The 25373-nt window shown below is 41.7% G+C and overlaps 1 protein-coding gene across 1 annotated transcript in view; it reads left to right on the top strand.

Moving 5' to 3' along the window:
- Positions 1-25373, top strand: part of syne1a (spectrin repeat containing, nuclear envelope 1a) — a 144537-nt gene that overhangs the window by 10381 nt on the left and 108783 nt on the right. The window contains exons 4-8 of the mRNA XM_044329976.1: positions 3145-3613; positions 17633-17694; positions 22471-22566; positions 23253-23336; positions 25228-25248. Coding sequence (XP_044185911.1) covers positions 3547-3613; positions 17633-17694; positions 22471-22566; positions 23253-23336; positions 25228-25248 — 330 coding nt within the window. The 5' untranslated portion in view covers positions 3145-3546. The remainder of the gene's footprint in view (positions 1-3144; positions 3614-17632; positions 17695-22470; positions 22567-23252; positions 23337-25227; positions 25249-25373) is intronic.

Consider the following 25373-nt stretch of genomic DNA (forward strand, 5'->3'; position numbering starts at 1 on the left):
AAGAATGGTGTGATTTGACTTCTGGCAGTGATTTGAAGTTTAGTTTTTGAAACATTTGTGTTATATTGTAGCCTTTTTTCACATAGAGAACAGTGGGAACAGCTTGTAAGAGATAAATCCACATCTTTTTGATGTCTAACCTTGTTATGCATTGAGCTACAAACATCAGTGTGACTTATTTAACATAATTTATAACTGTAAAGATTTGTTCCCCCTGTTCAAGGAAAAATATGATCAGAGACAACAATAGATTAAATGTCTTTTAAAGATGGACAGTTTTGCAGTGGGTAAAATATGGTTGCAGGACAGTATCTTCTATCTCTCTTTAGCATTATGTTGGTTTCAACATGCAGGTTGACAACCGAACTTTGTAATGAGATTTTAGAAAACTGCTGAGTTTGCAAGAGAGAGATTAACAGAGTGGCGGTCTTGCTCTCAGCTCTCTGCCTGTGCAATGATTAGATAAGAAAACAGAGTATGGTTGTCCACTATAGGATAAGATTCCCTGTTGACCCCTGTGCTTTGTCTCAGCTCTCTGCTGCAGCAGTGTCTCTGCTCTCTTTTGCTGAATCTGTGTGGTCCTGAGGGGCTCTGAACGGTAGAGGTCACCCCGAGCCGAGCTGCGTAAAAAATGTAGGAATCAGCAGTCCGTCCGTGCTGCAGAGAGAGGAACCGGCCATTCTGACTAAATCCCACCACATTTCAATACACTGGCAATTCAAACTCAGCCACACGGTTAGATTCATATGTACATTTATTAACATGAAGTGCTGATTTAGTTATTACTTTATGGTTTGAAGGTAAAATATCGAGGCAATTCATATGCCTCTGGCCTTGTTATGAAAATTGTGAGCAGGCAAGCTTGAAATTTGGCTGGATCATAAAAATGTTTGCACTTGGCACATTTTGGTCACAGCCTTTAATGGTTTGTGACAATAAGAGTAAAACATGAGCATAGCTTTAATTTGGCGGTGAGGTGTGCTGATCGTACCCTGTAAACACAGTTGCTTGCTTTTAGGTATGAGAGTTTTTTATGTTCAGTAATTCCTAAAAATCTAAATAATCACCCCTCCCCCCAATACCATTTTGGCTAGGAGTGTTTTTCCCTGGTAAACATCATGTTTACTCAGTCACTGCAGACAAACAGTACACAGCAGAGCTTCAAAAGAGTCCCAAGACAATGCAGAAATCTAGGAATCTGGACTCACAAATAGATTGTGGAGGGATGTCTAATTGTCCTTATCTATACTGTACTTGGATGTTCAGATTCATATAATCACTCTCATTCACCTGCACCAAAGGCCACCAGCCCATTAACATGAAGCCACGCCGTAAATTCATTTTAGAAGCAGATTGCACAACATTGTACTCACACTAGATTGAATTCAATGTGTTTACGTCTCTGCACTCAGCGTCATTATTAAAAACATTATTAAGCCGAGAATCTGCAGTCAATGATGAATTTATCAGCTTTTGTATTTTTCATGCCCACTCCTCTATCTCTCACTTTATTGAATGAGGCTGTGGTCAGAGCAGCGTAGCTCCCCTTTCAGCTCTTCTAAGAGCCCTCCTGAGATGACGATGAAAGGACTGGTCTAATGGGATTACACATCGCGATAAGTGCTCAGAGCCTAGTGGTTCATCACACTTCCCTCCTGCATTTCAAAGAGTGGCATTGATCTGCTGTGGACTAGCATATATTCATATATATTGAATTTGAGAGGAAGGTGTTATAGACAGGGGTGTGTTGTGAATATTGTTTAGTGATATTACAATTTCACCTGCAGTTTCCAGATGCAATTTTTAGTGTCTTTACATATTATTGTAAAAGCAAAATTTTGAATTTGTTTTTCCTGACATATTGTACAGGATTTGTTTTGCCCCCCTTTAACCAGAGCAGCAGGAGGGCAGACTGTAGTGATGATGTCATGAGATAAATCCTTGAGCTGTTCAATCGGCAGTGGATAACGGAGCGACCCATAGTGCACTATGACGACACTGATGGTGACTTTTCTGAAATATGAGGACACTTTATGAGTCACAGTCAGAGACCCTACATCTGAAACATACTCTAATCTATACTAAATATCACCAGTTCACTGCAATAATTATGTAATGTCTGGGTTCATAACCCCAAATTAATTATATTGTTTACAACTGGTGGGAGTTATGTTGCAAATTTGAATCATAAAAAGAAAATATAGGAAGGAAATAGGCAAAAATTTGGAAGAGGGGGGAAAACAGTGTGTAGCAGTGAAACCTAGTACACATTTACATTAGTACAAAAGAAAATACTGTATGTGTACTTATAATGTACTCATTATGCTCACTTACAGACTTAAATGAGCATACATAATCATACATGTATTTCATATGTACACATCCACCCATCTACACATTCATTTCTTTCATTGCCTCCATGACTTCAATTTGCATAGCACACTCATCTTGTTTCATACCATCAAGTCATTTTCTGCTTTGATTTGCTCCACTAGTTCTTTCCATTAGTTTATATTTGAGCTTTCGTTTTGCCTCCAATTTCTTGTGTTTATTTTTAAAGCAGCGCTCTCAGAAACCCAATATTCATCCTTATTTGTCCATTATTTCAGGAGGCATTAAACCTGATGAAGTAAATCAAATAAATTCTGGATCCATAGATGTTTTCATGTTCTGCTTCAACCATTCAATCAAATACAACTAATTTACAGCAGATGAAATATTTCAAACTGATATTGTAGTATCCACCAAAATGAATCACCACTTGCTTTGCAAAATGTGTCACCTGACATCATCAATTAACGTCTTGCTGCGCTGATTTCCAGCCTATAGACGGAGTTGTCTATGTTTTGTAGATGGATGTACTGCATTTATATAGTGCTTTAATCCAAAGATTATGACTTTACTGTCAAAATCACAGGAACGTCACAATGTCACTTCTGTTTTAGGGTGGATTTTCCCTTTAATGTGGTGAGACGATGCTTGTTTTTTTTTCTAAATTCACAAAATGTAGAAACGTGTTGTTGCCATCACAGACAAGATTAGCTGCAGCTAATTCTGTCCTCTCTCCTTCCATCATTTTGTCTCTTTCTCACTTTCTCACTTGCTGGTACACACTTTTTTCAAACACACACACACCTTTCTTAGAGTGGAAACAGTGGGCACGAGAAGATACCTGACACCCTATTGGTCCTGACATCTCAATGAGATGGAAGAGTCATCCCTTCTTATTGGACAGCAGATGGCAGCGCATGCAGACCAGGAGGCTGTCTGCAGGAGTAAGCTCACATACACATACTGTATGCACTTACATCATCATCATCAGGGGAGGAGGAGCTTCGCTGAGTGAGAGGATTGCAGACTGCTACTGCAATAGGGATGACTTGAGAGGAGAGACACAGCAACATGGACAATCTTGACAACCTGAACTCACTGTGAAGACACAAAACTACTGCAGCCCCGTCTGCGTCCTCAATCAAGAGCATGAGAGCGCTGCTGGGGTGACGTGCAGGAGTTTGGACGTGACTTCGGTGACCTCAGGACAGCAGCATGGCATCACCGCGGCACTACGGACACTCTTCTCGGGACATTGCCAATGTGATGCAGAGGCTGCAAGGTAGGTGTAAAATGCTTACTCACTCACTCACTCACAGTGCTCCACCTTGGTTTGCAGCGTTTTTGGAGGTGACCCAGTGCTAGGCATGACACAGCAAAACAGTATGAGCCTAAAATACTTACCGTAACTGCAAAAATGTCTCACATGCATCTTCTCCCCGCTGCTGATGACCCTGTCTGTCTTATCGGTATAGTGATGGAATTCAAGTTCATATGGCTTATAAACATGTGGTGTTTTGAGAACATAACTGAATGGGATGTGCAATGTCAGAGCATGCAGTATCGAAGCACAGTGAATATTTTAAGGACGTAATCAGCTGTGTTTTGTCTTGCATTTAATCGCTATCAGCACTTCGGTTTGCTTCAGGGCTAAGGTCAACTTTTGTGGAGTTTTTGCTCATGATTGAAAATAGAGATGGAGATGCATGTTGCTCTTTATGGAAGTGACTGAACATGACCAATGTAATGCCATAAACAAGTGAAAATAATTTCTCATGTGTGGTAAACAAACAACCAGAAGCTATGAGAATGAGTGAGCGAGCATGTTGCAGATTGTGTTATTTGATAGCATATATGTTTATGCGTGCACATGCTTGCTACGTGTTTGCTGTGTGTATATGTCTGTATGCTTGCATCCGCACACATATTGTACAGTATGTGCATGTGTGCATCTGTATGTGTATAGACAGGGAAGCAGACAATAGCAAAGCTAATCCCCAGAGGAGCTGACAGGATGAAGTCTATTCTTCCCTTTTAACTCTGCTGGAGTAGCAGGACTGTTATATACTGTAGTGGACAGTAGCTATAACACTGCTATGCATTACAGCCATGGTGTTTATTCTTTTTAACCTTGGGCCCATTAAAATGAGCATTCTTGATTTCTTATCTAATCTCACCTCTGCTCTGACTTTTCTTTCATTTGTGGACTGTATTTGCAGCCGCTATCAGCATTTATTATTCAGTCTTGCCCTCTTCCCACAAGTTAAATAATATGGGTGTATCTTTTTTTTTTTTGTACTGTGACTAATTCACAAGCCTCCACTGTAGGAAAGTGTTTTCTCTGTGTGACAAAATCACACATCCCATGCTGACAAGATCAGACTGATGTCACTCGCAAAGTAGCAGGAAAGTCAGGTGACACCAGAGCTGAGATCCAATATGGCTGCCCACTGTGTGGCTTCTGAGGTGGCAGTTTCTGTGAAAGCCTAGAGCAGCATCACCAGCCACGTGGCTCCTCTGCATCACTGTTTGCAGGTGCGGGTGCACATCTTTGAATCCCGATTGTACTCTGATCTAATTTTAGAAGCTTCCCCTCTAGCTGTCTCTCCAGTGCAAAGACAGAAAGTGTGATGTTTTGATTAATGCATATTCAGTGAAAATGAAACAGTTTATCACATAGCACTGGTGTGAAATTCTTGATATTTTATCTGCACCAAAAAACGTGTTTCCAGCCTATTTTTTACCTGTAGAGAATATACAACTACGAGGGAGTCAGCTGCTTCAGGAGCCTCATTTAACACTTAAAGGAAGTAAATGACAAAAGCTGTAAATAATGCAATTTTGACCTAAATGTGGCTTGTTCCAAAAAAAGACTTCTTGCTGGGCCTTGTGGTTGGGAGTGTGTATGTATACTGGCTGGTAAAAGCTTTATCTTATCTCTTATAGCTTTATCTTATTTCACCAAACAGTCCCTTCAACAACAGTCGCTTCATTGTTGATGTCTCGTGTCATGCAAACATTTCAGATAAGACAAGCCTTGTTGTCGTGGTTATCCCTGCTCATGGATGCAGTGGATTGTGGGAAAAACACTGCCTTAACTTATCTACATTTGCCCTAACCACAGAGATACGTTAACAATTTCTTCTGGCCTCTTAATTACTGTTTTTTTCAGCTTGATGACTTGAGTTGAGATTTACTAGATGTATGACATGCTGCCCATGATGTGAATGGATTTGCTCGGACATCAGTTACAGTTTTTTTTTTTTCACATATCATTTGTCACTTTGTACTATATATGTTCTCCTCTGAGTACATGATCACATTAGCTTATTTACAAGGGGGCACGTGGAATCTAATTTGTCGTGACATTTTATTTGATGCGTTCTGGTTGCCATCCATCTCTCGGGAGAGAGGAGAGCTGAACCTGTGATGATATCATCAAGACGTTTTGCAAGAATCAAAGAGGGAAGACTTATGTTTTCATTAGTCTGAACATGAAACAGCTCATATCATGAGTGGAACATAACGTAAGCATGTGTTCCTCGTGTTTGGTATCATGCAGCGTTTCTATAGGTAATCACAAGCTTGGTTCCAAATGACAGCTGTAAATGAAATCAATGCTTTCTTTGTTCAGCGTAATTTGCTTTTCATTCTTAGGGCTGCAGGAGTTGTTTATCTCCAGAAATCTGTTACACTGATGTGCTAAATTTACTTGTTTTGGGGGGGAAACTTGCTTGCAATCTAATTTCTTGTCACCTGAGAGTTAGATGTACGTAATTTAATACCTGTACGTCTTTTAAAGCCTGATTAGATTAACATATTTTACTCCTCCTCTTAAGAAAGGACAATGTTCTGAAATTAGCCACATTCCACAAATCACCAGATACCATGAAATGAACTCTACTCCCTTCAGGCTTAATTTGGAAGCTGTTAGGAACCGCTCAGCGCAACATCAAAACAATCAAAACTTTTGCCCCAGTTTTGGGGCTCTGTTTTTGTCCCTTCTACCAGCTCTGATGGTGTACCTCTCTGTCACAGTGAAAAACAGCAATTAGTGACACCATATGGCAGAGAACGGCAAGGCTGCTTTGAACACCTCCCAGCCTGAACTCCTCCATATGCTGTGGAATTTGCCTGTTTGTTGTCTCTCATTAATGAGAAAAGCAATGCACTGTTTTTCCTATTCCAATCTCTCACCTGTTTTCTCTGTCGTGGGCGGCCGAAGCATGCATTTCTGCCTACGCCTCTGGGTTTTACCGTCTGCTAGCTTATCAAGTGGACAAGTTTGCTAAGTCTCATTGTGTTGGTGGCACCTGCTTGAGTTTTAATCCTGTACTGGCAATTTGCTTGTGATCAGATAATACATGAGGAGATAGCTACAGATTCTCAGTCAATTCAGGCTTTGGGGGTTGCGTTGTGCAGAGCAGAGTGACTGCATTTAAGGAAATTCAGTAGTGTGGTCCAGTTTTTTTATAAGCCCCTGCCAATGTGGTTTTGGTCAAGGAGGATGCTGTGCAGGCATAAAGGTGGAGGAGGAGAGGGTTTAAGTGCAAGGGCAAGAGAGATGAGCACATCTGTAAGATATTTCAATGACAACAGAGTACCACATTGTGAGTATTGGATAGATGAAATAGGGATGAGAGAGACAGCGGGAAAAGCAAGAAAATGAGAGTGGACAAGCAGGGGGGAGAGAGAGAGAGCCCACACACCAGTTAAGCTCCTGATTGCTAGTGGGACTGGCACAGATCCTCAGGTTGGCACAGAGCCAGGGTGACATCCTGTTGCCAGGGGCGACATTATGGTTCGGCCGCAGCCAAGGAAGGCCCAAGCAGACGGTCACCTTGAGCCATGCCAGCCTCCTGTTTAGTTCTGACACCACCATTTATCGTCTGCAGCTCTGGACGCCACGGCTTCACACAGACACACACACACACACACGTGTGCCCGCACTCACACACAAACACCGAAACAAACACTGGGTGTTAAAAATAGCTGTGATGCATCTTTTTTTCACCTCCTATCATACCACTGGGAGTCAGCAGTTTAGCTGAGTGGTTAAACAGATACAGAGCGAGTCCTCAAGACACGAAGCTATTACTCTGTTGTAACCTCAGAACTGTGACAGTAGGGCCAGTGTGAGATTGAGCTGCAGCATGAGTTGTTATTTATTCTGCTGCTTCTTCTCCTTGTCTTTCCCAGATTGTGTTTATGACTTGTTGCCATAGCGGCAGTCGCATGACAGCCAGCACAGGCTTTTTTCGCCCTCTGGGCTTATTGGCCATTTCTGGTTCAGCTTCTGCTTCTGTAACAGAACATTATGTTCGATAAAATGGTATGTGTGTGTGTGTGTGTGTGTGTGTGTGGGTGTGTGTGTGTGGGTGTTTGTGTTTAGTCTATTCTAGTGTCTCAGTGACATTTTATGTCGCAGATCAGATTATAATCTCTTTTAACCTGACAGTCATTGAGGGTTTGAGTGACACATCATAAGATTAGGTCACTGGGGGAACCACCCATACAATACAGAGGGTGGGTCAGCTTTGATCCACAAGATCACACCTTCACGAAGGTCAAAGTGTATTCCAACATTAGTTCACTAAAACAAAATAACACACATAGGCATGTTTTTATAATTAGTTCAAAGCAGGAAGCAAGAAATTAACAAAACCGTTAATCCTTTCTTTTCTCTCAACAAATGACACCCCCTTTTGGCATTTCTATGTACGCGTTACTGCCAAGTTGGATGTCTGTTGATTTAGCTGAACTTCACAAGGCAGATTGCTTAATATGTTATGCAACACAAGCAGCATTTAATGAAATGGACAGTACAACAACTCTTTACAGATATAATGAAAAGAGTATTTACAGGATCCTGCGTCACAAGGTACCATTGACAGTCCGTTACATTCAGTGTGGAGCAAAATCGCAGCCTAAGGCGACACTGATTCCATGATACAGCTTCTGCAACATCTCTGATGCTGTCTGTCAGATTGAGGTATCAGATAGTTTTGATGGACGTGCAGAACAATGTCCTCACAGATAAAATCCAGGCACCTCAGCTTGTGACCCCAACACGCATTCAGCCTCTGTCTCTTATACTTTTACTCTCATGCACGCTCTTATCTTTCACCCACAGACACCTCTGTCCCTTTTTCTCACCTGTCACAATGTGATTGGAGAATAGTGGAAAATTCTGCCTCTGGCGCTCCATTTAGCACTTGAAGGTTTTTAAATAGAGGTCAGATTGTGATGCCCTGACCTCTGAGAGGTCAACTGGCCGGATAATGCAATGACTCCAGCATTGTCGAGTTAGTAGGTAAGGAAGTAATTCCCATTTTTTGTTTTAATCTGTGTGGAGCACCAGATTGGTTGGGTTTACCGCATCACTGCAGTAGATAGTTTGAAATAATCTGTCAACCAAAGAAAATAACATTGACATTCAAAGTTCACTTCAGCTTGTTTGAACCTTTCATCATTAATTTATTAGACTGTATATAAGGCATTGCTTTATCAGCTGTTTACTCTTGCACGTTTCCTGAATTCAGTTACCATGTTACAGTGTTCCTGGGATGAGGATGTCCATCATCCCTTTTCATTCACTTTCAATGACAAACTAAGCAATGGAACTGCTGTATCTATGAAATGTTATTTCCTGTCGTGTTGCAAGCTCACATCTCTCCCTCGGGGCCCTTTATCACTCCGATGCTTCCCGCTCCAGACACAAACAAAACCTGCTGCCTGACATAACAAACTCTGTTTTCCTGCTTTTAAGAATTCAAGAATGTTCAGTGAGAAAAAGCAAGCATTCAGGAGATGTTTAGGATATTTGGAGGAAATGAATTCCTTCATAAAATGGCATCACTAACTGGACAGGTGGTTGAAGAGTAAAACAAAAGGCATTCATCTGCTGGTTGCAAAAAGAATTGCTTTAGATTCACTTTGAATAAGACAGTAAATGGCCCAGCTGCATAAGCATAAATACACTCTTGTGATTGTGTGCAACAGGATTTTGTAGATGATTCTGGCTCTGTTCCAGTCAATATTTTTATTTCACAGCAAAGACGAGACATATAACTGAATTTACTGCACCGGCCTCAGTGATTTATTTACTGTGCTGACGCCAGTCCTTTCACTTTACTCGTCCCTGTAATGTGTGGCGAGCCACTGAACCCGGATAAAGAGCTTAGACTGTCTGACCCACTCCTGCACTCCTACGTACACAAAGCATCACACAGGCACAAACACACACACTCAATCATCACACACACACACACACTCAATCATTACACACACACATTCATAGAGGGACCAGCAGAGAAACATCAAGCTGAAAATATTTTTTCAAAGCCAAATTGAGTCTTTCTAATGCTCTTAGTGCCACTGAGTGGTGTTTTGATATGACCCCTGGTGCCTCCAGTGGAATAGATGCTTTGTATTAGCCGCATGTTCAGTCTGTTTGTGTATAGTGTTAAAATTTGCTTTTGTTCAGCTGAATGTATTCACCTGATAAAGGAACCCTTTAAATGTAGGAAGAAGATTGTGGCTCAAATCCAATGAGGCGCAATGTAACACTGATTTGCCACAGGATGGTATTTGATTTTCTGCAGCTTCTTGGTAATCAAATTTGTAACAGAAAGTACTATATTTTTAACCCATGGTGACAACAGTTTTTTATTTTTAAATGTTTCCTATTTATTTCTAAATATATTATAAATACCTTGACTCTTTCAGTTTAATACACTGGCATGTTTATCAGCTTCACTGCTTTTTTGTGTGCCAATACTGCAGGTGCTAAAATTGTTTAAATGACTGTATCAGTGGCCTGACTTTAATGAACACTTGAATATTTGGACACTTTTGTCAGCAGCAAAGTGCCTTCTCTGCACATCTGGTACTGAAAAGGGAATGATGGTGCTTGAAAGAGGAAAGGGGTTGTTTTGATAATCACTTTGACTTGTTCCCCCCTTCTTACACTCTTTAATGTGGTGTCATTATTACTGAAATGTAATTAGCTATGCTAATGGGCTGGCATTTGGACTTCCGTCTCAGCACTTATGGTGGGACTGGTAAAAATGCGCTGTAAATGAAGTGGGAGGGCAAATGGAGAGGCTGAATGGGTGTGTGAGGGTTGAGTGGAGGTGTTGAGGGTGTGATAGAGGGTGTTATTGAGTGTTAAAGGCTAAAGTACGCTGGCGGAAGTGCAGAGAAGGGTTTTTTTTTAAATTAGGAATTGTTGGGTTGAAAGAGAAGAGCTGGAATCAGGAATTGGATAAAAAAGCTATTGGGAAGAGTAGAGGGGCAGAAAAGCCACCAAAACCTGTTAAATCACTTTGTGTGTCAGTGCTGTGGATTAGGTGTGTGTGTGTGTGTGTATGAGTGTGTGTGTGTGTGTGTGTATGTGTGAGAGTGTGTACATGTGTTGGGTTTGTGCTTGTGAATGTGTTTATGTGTGTATGTGTGAGTATGAAACAATTACAGGCTACCTCTCTAGTACACAACAAAGCCTCTCATTTAGTGTATGATAGCTTTAACAGGCATGTTGTGCTGCAGAAGAAGATGCATTATAACCAGAAAAATCTCTCTAAAAAAATTTATATATATATATATATATATATATAGCTTGCAGTATAGCTTGATAGTTTAGCATGGCATCAGCACTACTACTGTGACTCTTATTAGATTCATAGTTGCCTCCAAGGTATGGTTCTGGTCTTGAATAATATTAAGATGATATAATTGAATTAATGCATTACTAAATTAACACCTGCCGGTAGAGTGCGTAATACTGTACAATATGCGTGGAGTGCCTGTCCATATCTGACCAACCATAATCAGGGCTGGTGAGTTGTGGAGTCATTAATAGATTAAGAGAGATCAGAGATGCTCAAGTGCACAGCAGGGTCATCTGGTAGGCTGCAATTTAAAAGCTGCGCTTATGCTGAGCTTGTTCATTTTTCCTGTCCGATACTGTCGTAGCTGATGCTGTCTTCTCCTCTTTTCTTCTTTAGACTCTTACAAAGAAAACTTTGCCCACTCAAAGCTTTTACTTATCCACTAGGTGGCGCTGTGTCTCTACACACTTCTCATATGGTTAAATAAGAAGTCTTGGCTGCTCAGAAAGCAAATCCAAATATCCTCAGGGTGAGTAGATTACGATATGAGCAGAAGCAGCGTTATTCCACCCTCCAGGAGGCCGTTTGTTTTTCCTTTAATGGGTGAAAAGAGGCTGTTCCTCCTCTCCTCAGGAAGCCTTGCACCCCGCAGACATACCTGTGTGAGCGCCGAGCGCTGACCCACGTCCTACCTCCACAACCTCAGAGAAGGATCTGGTGTTTTGTAGGGCTGCCAGGGGCTCCATTAGGGATCTAGACCAGCTGAGGTTCAGTCTGTTTTAACCCGCCAAACCCACCCCCCCTTTTCTATCATGGAAAGACTGGAGGCCTCCTGAGGTCTGCAGCCTAAAGGAGTCTGTTGGTTTATTCTCGCATGTACAGTAGACGTGAAAATGATTCTGTCTCCATTCAGCTTATTTTATTCTATGTATGTGTGTGTGTGTGTGTGTGTGTGTGTGTGTGTGTGTGTGTTGATGTGTGTGCGTGTGTCTGTGCGTGCACCTGCTCGCCTGCGTTTCTCTCCTGTGGTGAATCCTAACAAGTCCCATGAATGTTCACCATCTTGTTTTGATTTTGTCCCCGGGTTGTTTTTCTAAACAGTTTTGCTCTCCAGGGAAGTTGAGCTTTCTCACTGTCTGCTAAATTTCTGTTAACGGAAAGAATTCTCCGAAACATTTCAACAAAAACAAAAAAATTGTCTTTTTGAGACGTGTTTTGGCCTTCCACCATGGGTATAATTGGTCCTCATTACCGTATTAAACCAGAATTATTTCCAGGCTAACAGTATTCTCATTGAGTTCAGTACCTTGGATAGTTCCTTCACACTACTGAATTTAAATGGAGCTCTCCAGCAATAATTTATCAAAACACCTATCGAGAGATAGGCTGGTATAAATAGGAACAAATTGTGCACGGCTTCATCAGTCAATATAGTTTGTTTCATTATTTACATGATTTATACTGTGGAGGCAAACTAGTGCAGCACAAACAGCAGTGTATGTAGAACAATAGATTTTTGTCTTTTTGTCTGGCCAAAGGATTTTCTTGCAGTAATATTATTGAGTAGGGATTGTGGGAGTGCACGATGTGAATGCCTCACTGGATTCTGCTTTCGGCTGGCGTAAAATTATGTTTTTATAGTCTAGAGTGTGCTAGTAAAGGCAATGTATATGTAAATATGAAAACAGGACTGCGTGAACATTTCTTTGAACTCCTCGCCTATCTATAATACCTGAGCACACATGCACACACACTCAGGCACGTACACAGTAATCATGCTGTATATACAGAAATGTAAAATGGGCACTGACCAGACACTTGTGTCAAAGACAGCTCCGCGCAGTAGGTTCACGGTGGCACCCTGACGGCCAGTTTCAAGGCTGTTAAAGGGAGGAGTGTCAGCAGCGTGATTATCAGCAGACAGATAGCGGATGACAGCTGCCATTGGTTATTGATGACTTTCATAATTAAAATCCCTTATGGGGTGAACCCGAAGAACAAAAGGGAAAATCACACAAATGATGAATGGCCCTTTCATCTTTAAGGCTGATATAAGACCCACCAGGCTATTCTGCATGAATATTGCTTTCCAGGAAACTCTCTGAATGTGGTTTCAAAGAAGAGCCCAGTGTTTTTAATATTGCCAGAGCTCACACTGCCTGTATGTGCATGTGATAGTGTGTGTGTCTGTGTGTGTGTGTTAGAGAATATGAGGGACAAAATATTAGGAAAACAGACAGATTGAATAAGAGAGAGCATAGGTCAGACAGAAGAAGAGATACAAATCAGACAGTGAAAAGAAGAAGGGGTCAATGTACTCCCACACTGGTATTTTCCACTATAATTTTACTGCAGTAGTGGAGGGGGTGGGGGTAATTTTGGCTCTGTAACACAGGTTTGCCTCTGATTCAGTCCCTAGTATCAGCTCGAGTAGCAGTTGGAGTGTGTCTCCTAGATGCTTTATTCATAATTGTTAGGCAAACAATACTGCCATTGTCCGTTGTGTTTGTTTTTTGTCTGGTTTATAAGCAGCATCACCATTTCCACAGCAATGCAGATCACAGATTCAGAATGAACATAGGTTAAAACACAGTGTTCTTTGTCCTGGACTTACCTATATTGTCTGGAGACACTTTTAAAGGACTAGTGTGTAGGATTTAGTGGCATTGAGGTTGCACACTGCAACCAACTAAATACCCCTTCCGTCTTCTCACCCTCCCTTCTAAACATGTAGGAGAAACTATGGTGGCTGTGAAACTCTCTCTCTAGAGCCAGTGTTTGGTTTGTGCATTCTTGGCTTCTGTAGAAACATGATGGAGCAACATGGCGGGCTCCATGGAAGAGGATCCACTCCCTGTGTAGATATAAAGGGCTCATTCTAAACTAACAAAAACACAACCATACTTATTTTCATGGGATTATACACCAATTAAAACATACTTATGAATATTATATTCCCTTTCTGCCAAGTCCGTTCCACCTGATCCAAATAAATTCTTCACATTGCATTTTTAACACCGGTCTCGGTGTGTTTACTGTGTTTATCACACGCTGTATGACATCCAAACCTCACCTCAGGTTTTGTATTCTCCTCTATTGTATTGTGTTCCACTGCCTCCCCTGGAGAAGACAAACAGACAGATGTACTGTATGTGACTGTGGTTCAGATGAAAGAGGATCCTTTTTGAAGATAGTACTGTAGCAGATCAGACAGGATGACTGCCAGTGATAGTCTGCTCCCCTGCAGGCTCTATGGAGTAGAAAGCTACAAGCCTCAGAGCACCGCATGGTATCTGTGTGGATGAGAGAGAGAGGAGGGGTATTAGACTGCCAGCAATTCATAGGGAATTCCTGCACGTCTATCCCGATACTGTATTTAGTGTGTGTGTGTGTGTGTGTGTGTGTGTGTGTGATGCTGTCAGAATACAGCTCCCACTTCCTCCCCTCCTAACCTGCTAAACCGTCCCCTTCAACCCCCCACCACCACCACCACCACCACCACCACTCAGCGCTCCCTCTCCACATCAGGACGGGGCTGCTGTGACATCACTCATTCCCACGCACTCTGATTGGCTGGCCAGTGGAGGGAAGTGGATTGTTCCTGCAGCCTACAGTGAGAAATTAAGAGAGAGAGAGAGAGAGAGAGAGAGAGAACGTGGGAGGGAAAGACCGAGGTAGAGAGAGAGTGTATGTTAGAGAGAGAGAGAGAAAGGGACTAAGCAAGAAAGATTGATGCTGAGGCAAGCCGTCACTGCACTGCGCTCATTCACACACACACACTTACACACAGAAACAGTCTCTGCTTCACGCGGACACTCACATCACACTCCCAAGCTGCTTAACAGGCAGGAAAAACACTGAGTCTTACTGAGTCTGCAGTCCGTTACTGCAGGACAGGACAGAGGACAGCAAGAAAACAGAAGAGAGCAGAACAGGATCGCTCGCTCTCAGCTTTGCCTCAGAGCAACAGTTCTAACCGCTGTCATCTCAGGAGGTCTAGGCTCCAGGGAGCTCTTTAAAGACACCTCCCCAAAACAGGGGAGAGGCAGCAAGGGCAGGAGCAAGGGCAAGTGTAGCCTCTCCCGGAGGTTTGCTGTGGATGTCCTCTCGACGTCCCCATGAAAACAGGCGGGAATCGAGGCATAGTCTGGGGTACAAGATGGCACGACAAGCAGGGGGCGAAGCCTCCCCGAAAAAGAACACATCCCTCAACCTGGTGACGGGGTTCTATCACTACCTCCGCGGTAAGTGGGCCAATGTGTGTGTGTGTGTGAAGGGCTGTGTGTCCCCTACTGAGACAGACAGTGTGAGAAAAAGAAGTACATAGTGCGTGTGTGATAAGGTATGCTGTGTGTGTGTGTGTGTGTGTGATTTAGCGTGGCACTGCAGTATGGACTGTACGTGCCTACTGTATATGTGTGTGTAAAATGTATGTGAGTGTGTGCATTTTGCAGTGCAATTTCGTCTCCTCTTCCTTACTAAGTGTTCCCTGCAGGGCAGACTTTTTTGGGCTGTGGGTGTGGTGTGTGTTAAGCTAAATGGGCAGAAATTTGAAGGGGGGCGTTTCCACCTTGGCAGATTGTGTGTGTCTGTGTCTGCGTGTGTGGAGGTTGCTGAGCTCTGAGCCCACAGTAGGTGAAGCAAGCATACCCAGCAGACAAGTAGCAGCTCACTGCATGTGTCACAGCAGAGCAGCCAGACTGTCAAATTTTTTGATATCTTTTCTCTCTGTTTGACCCTGTAGCCGTCTGCCTGTCTGTGTTTGGATACCTTGCATTCAGGTTTCTGCTGGCCTGCCTGTCTCTTTCAATGTCTGATCAATTAGATAAAATTGGAAGAGACGTTATCATAATATTTTCGGATTTGTTTCCTGGAGAAATGAGCAAAGCAATATTATAACCCAGAATGGGTCAGACAGTTGCCTTACAACATGTTTGCAATGAGTTTGGTCATCTGCTTCCTTCCTTTTCTGCCTGTTTTACTACCAGTCTTATTAGAGTTTGTCAGCAGATGTAACCTTTGAGACAACAAACTAGGTTTTAATGATATTTCATTAAGGTCGTCTTCACCGTGGGGGGTCATATCGGGAACTCAGGGGCTGTGGATGAGACTAATGATACAGACCAACACTAGCTGAGAAGGTAATCAAGTGTGTTAAAATGCTGCTGCGAGGCTTGGTTGCTGAGGACGGCTATTTCCCTTTGTGATATTGAAAGAATGTGAGTCTGAGAGTGGGTGTGTGTGCTTCGGTGTGTGCGCTGAGTTCAAAGTCACCTCGTCCCTGAGACTGAGAGGCTGGCACCACGCACGTGCAGTCATGTTCTCCGTCACACATGTTCCTGCTCTAGGATGCGGGGGCTAAATCTTTCTCGTTCTCATCCAATATTACCGCCCATCAATATTTGATTACTCCTGGACCCAATCAAAAGATTAATTCATTGAACAAGGGACCTGCTCAGTGGCACGTATGACTATGCGTGAATGTATCTGCATTATGTATGAACAACCCCCCCACCCCCAAAAAACCACCACCACCACCCCCCGCTCCCCCCCGACACACACCCCTTACTGTTCACATCTGCCCACAGTACCCGGTGACACACTAACCAACTTCAGTGTAATCAAACCATCAGCATATTTCATTAAGGTAGAGGAAAGCACTGTGTCAGACGTCCTCTCTCACTGATAACACGCTTATCTCAAGGATATTGCTCTGTGGCGCAGAAAAAAAAAACATTGTCACACGTGCCAGTCACAATACTATGCAATGATTGGATCTTTAGTGTCCCAGGTAGACTATAGATCTGTGTTGTGTACATTATATTTGGATGTGTGTGACAGTTGACTTTGAGGATTACAAATGTATTTTTATTTCATGTGCTGCAAGTTACAATTATTTTTGCTGTCAGAAGGATAAATTACAGCAGGAATCCATTCGTTGGCTCTCAAAAGCCTGCAGAACATACAGTATACAACTCTCAATACTATCTATACTGTGTTTTTGCCGTGTGTGCAAGTGTTTGTATGTATTGTATATTTGCTTGTGCACATATGAGAGACAAGGCTTGATTTATGTCTTGTCCTCATTTAAGTTAAGTGGCTTTTTCAGGGGACATCGTCAGCAGACATCTATGCTATTGATTGTGCCTTTGCTAAATGGGCTTTATCGCTGTAACCACTGTACCGCAAACATTGTCCTTCCCTATATGTAGGTAAATCAGTACATTTGGGGGTGAGGTTGGCTTTATGTGGCGCGATCAATGCACTTAACAGTATTGTAGCAACATATTGCATGCTGGAACTGTGGTCAGACATGAATAAAACCCCTCTTATAGTGGAGGCAGAGATACAAGTCATCTTATAGGAAGAACAACTGCCCTTCTATCATCTAAAGGGCATTTCTGAGAGCAGGATTCTCTGTCCACACTAATAGGCGTCCAGTGAATGAAAATGCCATCTTTAAATGTCAAATACCTTCTCTTACCACATCTGTGCAAGGTATGATTTGGTATGACTGTGTTCAGACACAGTAGACAGGAAGTAATAATATCAAAGTTAATTAGAGTCACCATCCAGCTCTGCAAACCCAATCAACTCTCAAAACAATGGACAATGAGAAGATTGTGTTTTAATCCCCTCTTTGTTTATTATTGCATGTGACTGATAGTGACGCTCTTGGCTCTGATTTACAGATGAGCAGGAGGCAGTGCAGAAGAGGACATTCACAAAATGGATCAATTCCCACTTGGCAAAGGTAAGAGAGTCTGGTTGAGTCCCCTCTGCTACTGCCAGCATTGTGTTGTCCCTTTATACAAACACTGCCGGTGTTTGCGGATTGAAAACTTCCTCATCTCGTTGCTTTCCCACTTCGAAACACTTTGCTCTTCTACGCTTCCATCCACTGTGCTCGCTGTGACATTTGCTCCATTTCCAAAACACGCTGTTGAGCTGGTCATGGGACTGAGTGTGCCAGCTAAGACCACACACACGCACACAGCCGTTCTCACTCACATGCCTTTCTTTCTCATTTTTATTCCTCCAATCTCATGTAGCTGGTAGCGAGGATTTACTCTCACTCTAATTATCATTTTCGCATTACAGCATTTGATACACCTTATATCTTCCATCTTGCAAGCTACAGTCATTAATTTAAGCTCTCAGTCTCAATATGGGCTGATTTAGATGTCTCAGGATAAGACTTTTTAGTTAAAACTGCCCATCATTTGCTTCCTCAATGAGCCTCAATGACAACAGTATATCTGTAACTTATACTAAACAACTACACTCGAAGCAGCTGCATGCTGAGGGGCCATCGTATGCGTGTAATTATTGTATTATACTGCATTAGGCTCCTCAATTTAACCCATTACTGCTTGAATGGTGTGTTAGGAACCAGTGGACAAGGCAAATATGCCACAGCGCAAAACAATTAGGTGTTATTTCAATCTGCGACGCTCCTCTCAAGGTTTCCCTATTTGATTAGGACAGCTGTGGAGGCCTTGAACCGCAGTGACGTGGGGCAGAAAATTCATTTGAAAAGTACTCTGAAGGGAATAAACCTTGACGTAATATTCAATATCACGTTTCAGGACTGTGCCAGCAGAAAATTACACACAGCCCAATGTTTAGATGCCTTGAAATTTTAATAACGTTTAAGGTAAGCACATAGTTTATTTATTAAGTCATCTTCACGCGGTAGAGTAGAGCAATGGTCCTTGTGCTATTTCATGGTCGTATACACCCATTCACACGCTGCGTGATTGGGGTAAGACGGTGAGGATTCACAGGGATGCCAAGGAGAAGGTTTCTCAAAAAGTCTAGATTAAAAAGCTTTAAAAGCTGTGGTCTTACGCGCCCAATATTAAGTATTGTTGGTACCACAAAAACACAAATAAACAGATTTGAGAAAAGATCCTGGAAAATTAATTTAAATTCACTTTAATTAACCAATTCAGCTAATCAATAGATTAGCGATACCCTCACAGTCCCATCGGAAGAGATAACAGTGTTTGGTCCCGACGCTTCTCTCTCTACCTAGTTGATCAAATTAGTTGCTCTCCTCCTCCTTGCCTATCATGAAACTGCTTACCCTTTCACCTGATGCCTGACGTTGCCATAGTGACACTGATTGGACTATATTTGTCTTCAAAAATGTCTCGGTCGTCACAGCAGCTTGGTAAATGTTCGGAGAGAGCTTTGTGATGAGCACGGGGTAAAAGTCAATTCAGCTGGTGCAGAGGATCTGTTGTAATAAAGAGGTGCGTTTCTTGAGGATATCATTCTGCAGACTAGAAGAGACGAAACAGCATCCTACGGACTTGTCTAACAGCTATAAATACTCTACAAAGAACCATTTAAAGAGGCACATTAGGCAAAAAAAAATGTGTGAGATAGACAGACAGAAGGATAAAAGACAGAGAAGCTTTAACAGTTGGTTTAGCTTTGCTCTCTGAGGGATAGATCATGCCCTTGGCTATGCAGATGATTAGGCCACTCCAGTTATCACAGGTCTTTAATTCAGTGCCTAAAGGTATGTGATTAATCGTTAGGTGAGTTGAGACATGGCATGAGGGCTTCCTTTCACTATCACTTCCCCTCCCCCTTACTTTTCCACTCCACAGGTACAACAAAAGAAGTCTTATGAGCTCTGACAAAGAGTTTCCATGAGAGAGGACGTATGAGAACGGGTAATTTATACAGAAGATTAATGACTCTCATTAATCGGAGTAGTTCACCAGATAAAGTCACCAGTTATAGACCAACGGTATAAACTGTAAGAGGGCAGAACAACATTATTTTTTGCAGGTTATTTCTTTTGTTTAAAGGATAATATTGTTTAGACCCTACAATTACGTCAGAATATAGTGTGTTACATTAATGCTTGCAAAATGGCCATCATTTTGGCTCTCAAGTAAGCATCAGGCTTTCAAGTTGCACCCATGGCAGTGGAGTGACAAGTTGGGGTGGGGTGTTCAGTGAGTGGGCCCCAAGTTTCCATTATGACAAATCCTTTCTGAGAAGGTTAAAGCTTAATTACAGAGTGGCCGGTGTGAGCGGCAGAGGTCTCATCGTCTTTCAGGCGTTTTCTAGGCAAACAGCTTTAATACAGTAATCAGTGAACCAAGTGTTCTTTGAGATTACAGTACCAGTAAAGTGAAGCTCAGCGGTCCTCTTTCACTCTTTCTGTTTACTTCTCTGCTCCCACCCAACCCCTTCTGCTTTTGGTGGGGGTGGGGAGGGTGGTTTAGTGGATGACACACACCACGCACACTACATTCAAACCCAGCACTTCATGGTACATTTTATGTGCCTTAGCCAACTTAATTTTTCAATTTTCAACCTGCCAACTATTATGATCTCTTACTTTTTCTCTTCCTATTACTTTGTTGTGGATATATGTAGTCAACAATACTCTCTTTTTTGTTTTATTCCTCATCAGAGTGTAGTAAATTAAACCAAGATGAGATGTAGATGCCTAATATTTGAGGTAATTGTGTGTGCTTGTAGGTAAAGTAACACTATGATTTTTGTTCTTGCAACTTTATTTTCATTGATATTTTCAAGTATGAATAGCACAATACTACTACTATACCGCGTCTTTCAATGACATATGCAATGAGTTACATCTTACAGGCACAAATACTGTATATAGTATGTTTTTTTTCCAGTATTTCACATATTTTTCATAGTGTAGTCTTAAGATAAAGGTAAATTTTTCCATGCAGTTTGTTTCATTGACAATTGCAACTCAGTCGTTCTTTGTTAGAGAGTTTGCCTGCAGCCATTTCCGTATCATTGCTTTCTTGCAAGTAGCCAGAAGTATTTGAAGAGATACTCATCGTGTATCATACGTTTATCAAGGATTTTACCCAGGTATAAATTAACTTACTGTGTCCTCTAAATTAAGTTAAGTAAATTATGTAACGTAAATTGCAAGTTAAGCTGGCAAATAACTTTGCCCTCAAAAGATTTGAATAATAAGCGTCTAGTATCAGTTGTTCCTTCAACCTGGATGTATTGCAATTCAAAATGAAACCCTTCATTCTCTTTGTTTCTGCCCCTCCCTCCATCTTTCATGCTGTTGATCTTGTGGAATCCACTGAGTCAAGTCTACCGAGGGAATAACATGAGAGCGCAGACAGACGCACAATCTGAAACTTCTCTGCTCACAATCAATTATGGCCCAGACACTCATATGTAATTAGCTCATTAAGCCCTTGATTTATTTTTTTTAGCTCATGTGGCTGAGCAGAGGAAATGGATATTACTTTCTTATTTTGTAATTAGACGGAAAATTTCCTCATTAGCTTTGGGATTATAATGAACAAATAGGTAAATTTAACTTCAATTAGCTCATGGTATAATTTATCCCTTTGAAGGGGTCTTTGTAACTGTTTCTTCTGTCACTTTATGAGAGAAGCACAAGTGCTGTCTGAATATTCTAATATCCAAAGCCATGAAATGACATTAGAAGAGGAATTAGCGCAAAGAGCTACTGTATTTGCTAATTAATTTTGAAAGCCGTGAGGTTAGTGTCCCTTCTCTCTCTGCCTTCTATCATCTTTCTCGCTGCCACTCTTTCTACTCAATTATACCCCTCTCGCGTATCCACTATGATGGGGGGGGGGGTTGTATATTTCTCTCTCCATCAACAGACACACACTCCGCACGCACGTGCTAACGCAAACACACTCGTGCACATGTCTCCGCTTCCGCCTTTTCCTCTCCTCTCTCCTTCTCCCTCACTCCCTTCACAGCTAATCTCCCTGTGAATGGCTCGCTCATCTGAGTGCTCCCCCCCCCCCCCCACTCCCTCCTCTTTAAACCTCTCCTCAGCCCCAGCATGTGACTCTGCTTTAAGAGAAATCCTTGATGTGGCGTCGGCAAGAAACAGAGATATGTGGATTTCCCGCGTCTGGAAGTCTGTGTCAGGTCAGGGAGGAAGTCAATGAGAAGGATACAGTTTGAAATCATCAGCATATTTTAGGATTTGAAGACCCCATTCAGAGCCTGCTGAGCCTCTGCTTATGGCTGACTCGAGCTGTCAGTAATACGTGGCACAGCCAAACTCTTTTGAGGCTCCAAGTACTTTTTTTTTTTCTTACGAGGATTTCCTTTATCCGTGTTTCACAAGTTGAAATTAACGTCTTATAGCAAAATTTATACAGCGTATTTATTGTATTATTTATGCTCCGAACCACTTAGATTAGGCTAATGCAGAAAAACCACCACTTGCCTCATAGTTTCATGTACATTGCAAAAGCTATTAAGACTCAAATCCAAAGTCTTTGCATTCCAAGAAAACTGAGAATGCTTTGTTTGAGTTTATGGCATGCAACGCTTATGTAAACAGTACATTTATGTGACTACATTTTTGAATCATACAGTTACATTGACATCAAAGTGCAAGTTTTCATTGTCAAAAGCTTTATCACCATTTGCTGCTTGCCTCGACATTATTTTCTGGATGACTGAAGACAAAAACATTTTTGCAAATAAGGCCCATGACTATATTTCTTTTCTCTTATAGCGTGTCCCTCCTCTGGTGGTGACAGACCTGTTTGAGGACATCAAGGATGGTGTGATGCTGCTGGCCCTGCTGGAAATCCTCTCTGGACAAAAACTGGTTAGTCTCATGATCATTTCTAGAGCATGTGATTTGGCCCCCTACTTCAAGGACTTCATCTCCTCTGATATTGCTGGATTAAATTTTAACTTGATCACGCTGAACTGATATAACGAGGATCAGACTGGTCAAGTAAATGAGAAATTTAGTTAGTATTTTTTTTTAAATGTTTGTTTATATGGTTTTTACACACGTTGTTTTGCTAATCTCAAAAGACCCGCGGACCTAATGCAGTGCATGTGAAATGAGAAACAAATTACATGGAAATGCTCATCGATCTGTTTTTATTAGGATGTTTGAATTGAATAGAAAAGCCCAGATTAACCAGGACAGATCAGAGTTCAACAAACACAGACAAAGACAGCTTTAGGATCTTACTTGGCCAATATTGCCTAAGGTCTAAGTTGTCTATGTCCTATTGATCTAGCTGTTTATATCTGAACACAGCTGTGATTGGATTCCATATTTTTGGTCTTAATTTACGTTTTATTGTTTGATTCTGTATTTGTGTTTGCTGATATTGTTTATGCTGTGCTGAGTGTGCCCTAAATTTTTAATACTTACAAGTAATACCATTTAAAATAAATGTTCTTCTTTTCAATAGCACTGTTTTATTTTACCCACACTCTGTGTTTCTCTATTTCTTCCTTTCCATCTCTCCCCATTGTTCTCCCTTTTCCTTCCAGCCAAGTGAGCAGGGCAAGAAGCTAAAGAGGATCCACTGGGTCGCTAACATCGGTACAGCTCTCAACTTCCTTGAGGGTAGGAAGGTAAGAGTTCAGAGCCTTCTTTTTATGTTTTTTTTTTTCCTCATCGGTTTTACCCCTCCTGCTGCTCTCCCTGCTCAGCTGCTGCCTCGTGGGCGCAAACACTGAATCCTGACCTTGTGTGACCTGTTTCCCCGTCCTCCCCGCCTCTGACTCTCTCCACCTTCCCACATTCCTCATTTATCCAGATACCACTGCACTCTGCTTTCACAACAAAGATTCCTGTTCAGGCTTTACTGTCTTGTTATGCTGACTTTCATCACATTTTCTCTTTATCTAAATGGCATTTATTATTTGTTTGGCTGCATATATTTGATGAAAAATTCTATAAAAAGGTACCACACCTCTTGCCCTTTAAGATATTAGTACTTGCAAGTTTTCTTTCTCTTACTTCTGTTGTCTTCACTTCAGATAAAAACCAACATGGTTCATGATTCCTTTCTCCAGCTTCATCTGCAGAATTGCATTAACTAATCATAAACTGCATCAACTGCCCCTCCATGAGATTAGCAAAACATTCTCAAAGCTTCACCCGCCTCGTCCTTGGATATACATAAATAAAGCCAGTTGAAAAGTATGAGCTGGTGTCTGCAGGGACATTGATTTGTCTTCCTCAAATGTGACAGGGTTAAAACCGCAAATCCTACACCAGTAATCTGCAGTCTGGCGATGAGACGTCAGTGGGCACTCTGCCGTATATGTCTGCGTGGCTGTGACTTAGTAAATCTATGTCGGAAATTAAATGTAAATATGCTCTGCGTGTAAATCTGGTGTATGTCTAGACTGTATTTACATTTCGCTTTACAGGTCCAACGGCTTAATGCCTGATACATGTTCACTCTTATATCAGTATCCTAGAAAACGTAGTCGAGTGTTCAGTCAGTGGCATCGTCATGTTTACCATTTCACCATCATTTATAAACTGTTGAAACCCTGTAATATATTTATTTAAGTGGGTGTTGCAAATCCACAGCTATAATGTCAACTAAGGATGCAACTAACAATTATTTTCATTATTGATTTTATCTGTTAATTGTTTTCTCAATTAATCAATCAATTATTTAAGCTGGAAAATGACAGAAAAGAGTGAAAAATTTCCATCACCAGAGCTCAAAGTGACTTCAAATAAATTGTTTTGTTTGACTAATGGCCCAAAATTCAAAGATATTCACTTAACAAAGATCAAAGAACAGCAGCAAATAGTCACATTTGAGAGGCTGGGACGAGGCTTGAAAATGACTTACGTCATTGATCGGTTGTCGAAATCGATCGTAAATGATTTTCAGTCAATTGACTCCACTTATCTATACTTGTTAACCTACACACTGTTGTTGGTACCAAGGAAACTGCTGTGTGTGTGGTCATAACATAAAACACTCTAACCACACAGCTGGGTTGAGTTTCCAATATAACCTGCTGTGTTTTCTAATATGAAACCATGTATTGCATGTATTCTTATCAGCCACTGTCCCGCCCTTCCCCACGCTGCCCTCGCCTGCCCCCAATCTCTTCCTGCATGCTTGTTCACCTATATGGAGTGGCATGTATTACCATATGATGACCTGTTGTGCCGCAGCACTTCTTTAATTTAACCCTCTGTGTGATAATATAGAATAATTCATCATATCACAAGATACAGCCCTCTCTTTCTCCCTTTTCTTGCTCTCTCTCTCTCTATGTCCATCTCTGCTGGATATAATCCCTGTTGCCTGTGTGGTGATGATAGATCTCTCCTCTCAGCAAACCACTCAAGTTATCTCACCTCTGAGATGCTACAGTATCTGCCATGTCACAGTCAATGAGGCATCCCCCTTTAATCAAATGTATCTAGAGTACTTCTAAATACCCTTTCTCTCTCTCCCTCTCTTGTGTCCTTTTCTTATCTGCCCTCCAGTCTGCCTACAGAGGATCTCCGGTCAGTATTCATAACGTCACTGCCCTGGTTTTGTACATACGTGGAATAGATAGGGTTAGGATTATCTGCATCCTGTAGCGCTGCGGATTACGCTCATACTTTATATTGTTCATTTTGTGTAAACA

This window comes from Thunnus albacares, chromosome 16, assembly GCF_914725855.1.
Source record: "Thunnus albacares chromosome 16, fThuAlb1.1, whole genome shotgun sequence".
NCBI classification, from domain to species: domain Eukaryota; kingdom Metazoa; phylum Chordata; class Actinopteri; order Scombriformes; family Scombridae; genus Thunnus; species Thunnus albacares.